At 41.4% G+C, this 3990-nt stretch overlaps 1 protein-coding gene across 1 annotated transcript in view; it reads right to left on the reverse strand.

Moving 5' to 3' along the window:
• The window catches only part of SARC_07997 (hypothetical protein), a gene marked incomplete at both ends in the record, with an annotated part of 10124 nt that overhangs the window by 2851 nt on the left and 3283 nt on the right, over positions 1-3990 (reverse strand). The window contains 7 exons of the mRNA XM_014298036.1: positions 116-270; positions 910-1072; positions 1184-1303; positions 2077-2217; positions 2607-2748; positions 3176-3296; positions 3679-3806. Coding sequence (XP_014153511.1) covers positions 116-270; positions 910-1072; positions 1184-1303; positions 2077-2217; positions 2607-2748; positions 3176-3296; positions 3679-3806 — 970 coding nt within the window. The remainder of the gene's footprint in view (positions 1-115; positions 271-909; positions 1073-1183; positions 1304-2076; positions 2218-2606; positions 2749-3175; positions 3297-3678; positions 3807-3990) is intronic.

Below are 3990 nucleotides of genomic sequence, written 5' to 3' on the forward strand. Positions count from 1 at the left end.
CATACATACATACATACATATACGTACATACATATATATTTATATATATATATAAACATATCCATACATATACCAGTTGGCATATTCACACACTTACAGAATACACGTGACCTACCCTCTCTGTGCGCATCCATCAATGGTGTGCTGTGATATCTGTCCTTTGCCATGTTCTTAACCTTAGCTCCTGCTGCAACTAACAGTTTGACCATTGGCAGATGTCCCTCCGACGCCGCCAGATGAAGAGCAGTACGCCCGTCATAGTCAGAATAACTGAAGGAAATGGGAAAGAGAGCAGAGATTAATATGTCACTTATATATGTACAATATATATATATATATATATATATATATAATATATACATACATACATACATATATATATATATATATATAAATATATCCATACACACACACACACACACATACACACACATATATATATAGTGAGTGATTCTAGACAATAGCTAGACTCACACAAATTACAGGTTTATTCTCTAGGTTAATAGTTTAGTGGGGTAGCGTGCGGCAATTCTCCTGCCACACACTCCATCTATAATCAAATATGTTTGGTAGTAATTTATATCTCACTCACTCCCAAACAAGCCCTACCCCACAACCGTGGTCATGACTGCATAGAATATTTGATGATAACTCATCACTGAGCCAAAACAGTCTCTCAACTCTGAGACCCTCAGGCCCCACACCATGGGTAACCCTTCTGCTTATGGGTAACCCTAAACCTGACCCTTCCCCAGGTCCTGAGCTTAGGCTAACCACCAAACGTAACCACTAACACCCCTAGGGTTACATCCAGAGACTAACATCCCTAGGGTTCTACCCACAGACAATCACAGTTTATATATATATATATATATATATAATCCATAATCCCATACAACCCTGACATACTTAACCGGTGCTCCTTTTGCAATGATTTGTTTGACAAACTTCTCATCGCCTCTGTATGCGGCCCACAGCATCTGTGTCATCTCGTCTTCCCAACTCGCCGGTTGCTGTGCATGTGTCTGTAATCGTCGCAGCGGAGCTTTATTTCGACTCTCGAAACGATGCACTGAGTATTGGAGAGGTGAAATTCAGGAAAGAATTTAATGGTTGTAGTCGGCGTGTTGGTATACTTTTATACTTATAATATATATATATATACATATACATATGTACGTACCTGAGTATCTGTCCACCATTTCCTTACAGAAGGCAACCCCTCGTACGCTATTGCCACACGAGTCTAGGCGCGGCGAAAACGTGCAGAAGCCCATCACACCAGGAATAACAATCAGCAATCCTGAGAGCACAATGAATAACCGCAAGTGAGTTATACTTAGTCTAAAAATAGAACGATTTAAATTTAAAATATCTATAAATATATGAAGAAGAACGCAGACGACCATAGACAACCCAGCCACACCACACTTGCATGCGATCACGCACACAAACATGCCAATGCACTCACAATCAGATACGCACGCACACACAAACATACACACGCATGCAAATAATACACACATACACACAACAAGCACCCATGCACACATAAACACAAACATACACTCACAAATAAGCAAAGATATACAGATAAATGAACAACCTGACAAACACACACACACACACCAAAAAACAAACATACATACATACACATAAACAAAGACATACAGACACACATAAACACAGACATACATACACATATAAACACAGACATACAGACATATACAAACTCAAAACGACACACCTACAAACAAACAAGCAAACAAACTCACATATATACTCACATACATTCAGACACATGAACAAACAAGCAAACAGAAACACACATCAATAAAAAAGCACTTATATATACATACACACAAACACAGACATACAGAGACACATACACACAAACATACAGACACATGAACAAACAAGCAAACAGAAACACACATAAATAAAAAAGCACATATACACACGTACACACAAACACATGAACAAACAAGCGAACAGACCCACACATCGATAAACAAGCACACATCCACACACATGTACAGACACACACACACAAAAACCCCTAAAACATCCACACACCTCCACCCACACCGGACTTGCAGGGGAATCCAATTTGAAAGGCAAACTGTCCTGAGGCGTCGTACATGCCACACGTGGTCATCAGCGACAGCGCATTGCGCACAACCTCAGGCTGGAACACGGTCTTCAATGTAGTGGGACCTATGAGGGATGAGAGAGAGAGAGAGAGCGTGTACGTATATGAATGTGTGTTCGAGCATAAGCCAACTAACCAATAGCTTACCATTCGTGGTATGTAGATTATATATATATATACAAATAGCTCGAAACAGTCCTCAACGTATAGGTTATGTATAGGTAGGTATATACAATATACACCCATAGATGCACACACACGCATATACACACACACGCACACACACATATATATATATAAACACACACATACACACACACATACACACACACACATATATATATATATGTTCGTAATTGCGTGTAATACGCATAAACGCACATACGCCCCCACATACACACATATGCGTACGCATACATGCATCTATTTTCTCCTGTCCGTCCATCTCACATACATGTTCCTCCGTTGGCCAGGGTGGCTGCTAACATAGACATGGCATCGGCTGTGCACTCGATGGAGCAGAACTGCAGATAGCCTTCAATCACTTTGGATATGTCGCGCGCATTGTTCACCCAATCAGGGAACGACTTTGCTTCCTAGTAGGTAGGTAGGTAGGTAGGTGAGGGTAGTGCCAACGTGTGTGTATGAATGCTGAGTATTAAGGTATATGGGTGTATAGCACCGGGGCATAGTGTACATGTACGTGTCCCATGTAGGCAAATTATGACTAAAGAAATGCAGACAAGTAGACCATCATCATGTAGGTAAGCCATGACTCATCACACACACGCATACCTTCATCATGTAGGTAAGCCATGACTCATCACACACACGCATACCTTCATCATGTAGGTAAGCATGACTCATCACACACACACGCATACCTTCATCATGTAGGTAAGCCATGACACATCAAACACACACGCACACCTTCATTATGTAGGTAAGTCATGACTCATCACACACACACGCAAACCTTCATCACGTAGGTAAGTCATGGACTCATCACACACACACGCGTACCTTCATCATATAGGTAAGACATGTGTTCCTGTACGAGGTGCCCTTCTCACTAAGATATGTTGCGTTGTTGAACTGCGGTGGCGTTTCGCCACTCGTTAAGTTGGCGGTGCCGTTGCGGTATCTGAGGCAAAGCGTGTGCAACTGTTAACAACATACAACGGACACAACAAAAACGTATCACGTATCATCTGCAGACTGAGTCACGCGGCTGATACCATCCAAATGCAAAGCGTTTGCGAATGCTAACAACACATGTGAACGATGCTGCCAAACGGACACAACCAAAACTTATCATCTGCAGACTGAGTCACGCGGCTGATACCATCCAACTGTACACAGCAACGGATGTACTACAAAAGATGAGGGGCGGCCAGAGTGGTCAAAACGTATTACGTATTGCTTGAGCGTATACAGCACGCGACAACGGATGTAAAACAAAATATGAGAGATGGGAAGAATGGTCAACACGTAATAGTTAGTACTTAAGCGTATAGGGCAAGTACCTTCTCCGGCTGAAGCCGCACATGTCGTACCAGATCGAAAGCGCGTCATCAAACGTTTTGGATGGTTCCTCTATAGGGTTGACCAGAGCCACAGCCATTATAGCCCCCGCGTTAATAAACGGATTGTGCTGTATTGCAGTACGAACAAATTCGTAAGAACGTATTTGATAAGATAAACGTTGGTATCACAGCAGAAGATATATATGCTATAGCAATGTCTATGGAAGGTATATCTGTATACATAATATAGTAAGGTGCATGAGCTATGTATATATATATATAGTATATAAGTATATAAGTATATAGTATATA

Source organism: Sphaeroforma arctica (genome assembly GCF_001186125.1).
Source record: "Sphaeroforma arctica JP610 unplaced genomic scaffold supercont1.678, whole genome shotgun sequence".
In the NCBI taxonomy this organism is placed as follows: domain Eukaryota; class Ichthyosporea; order Ichthyophonida; genus Sphaeroforma; species Sphaeroforma arctica.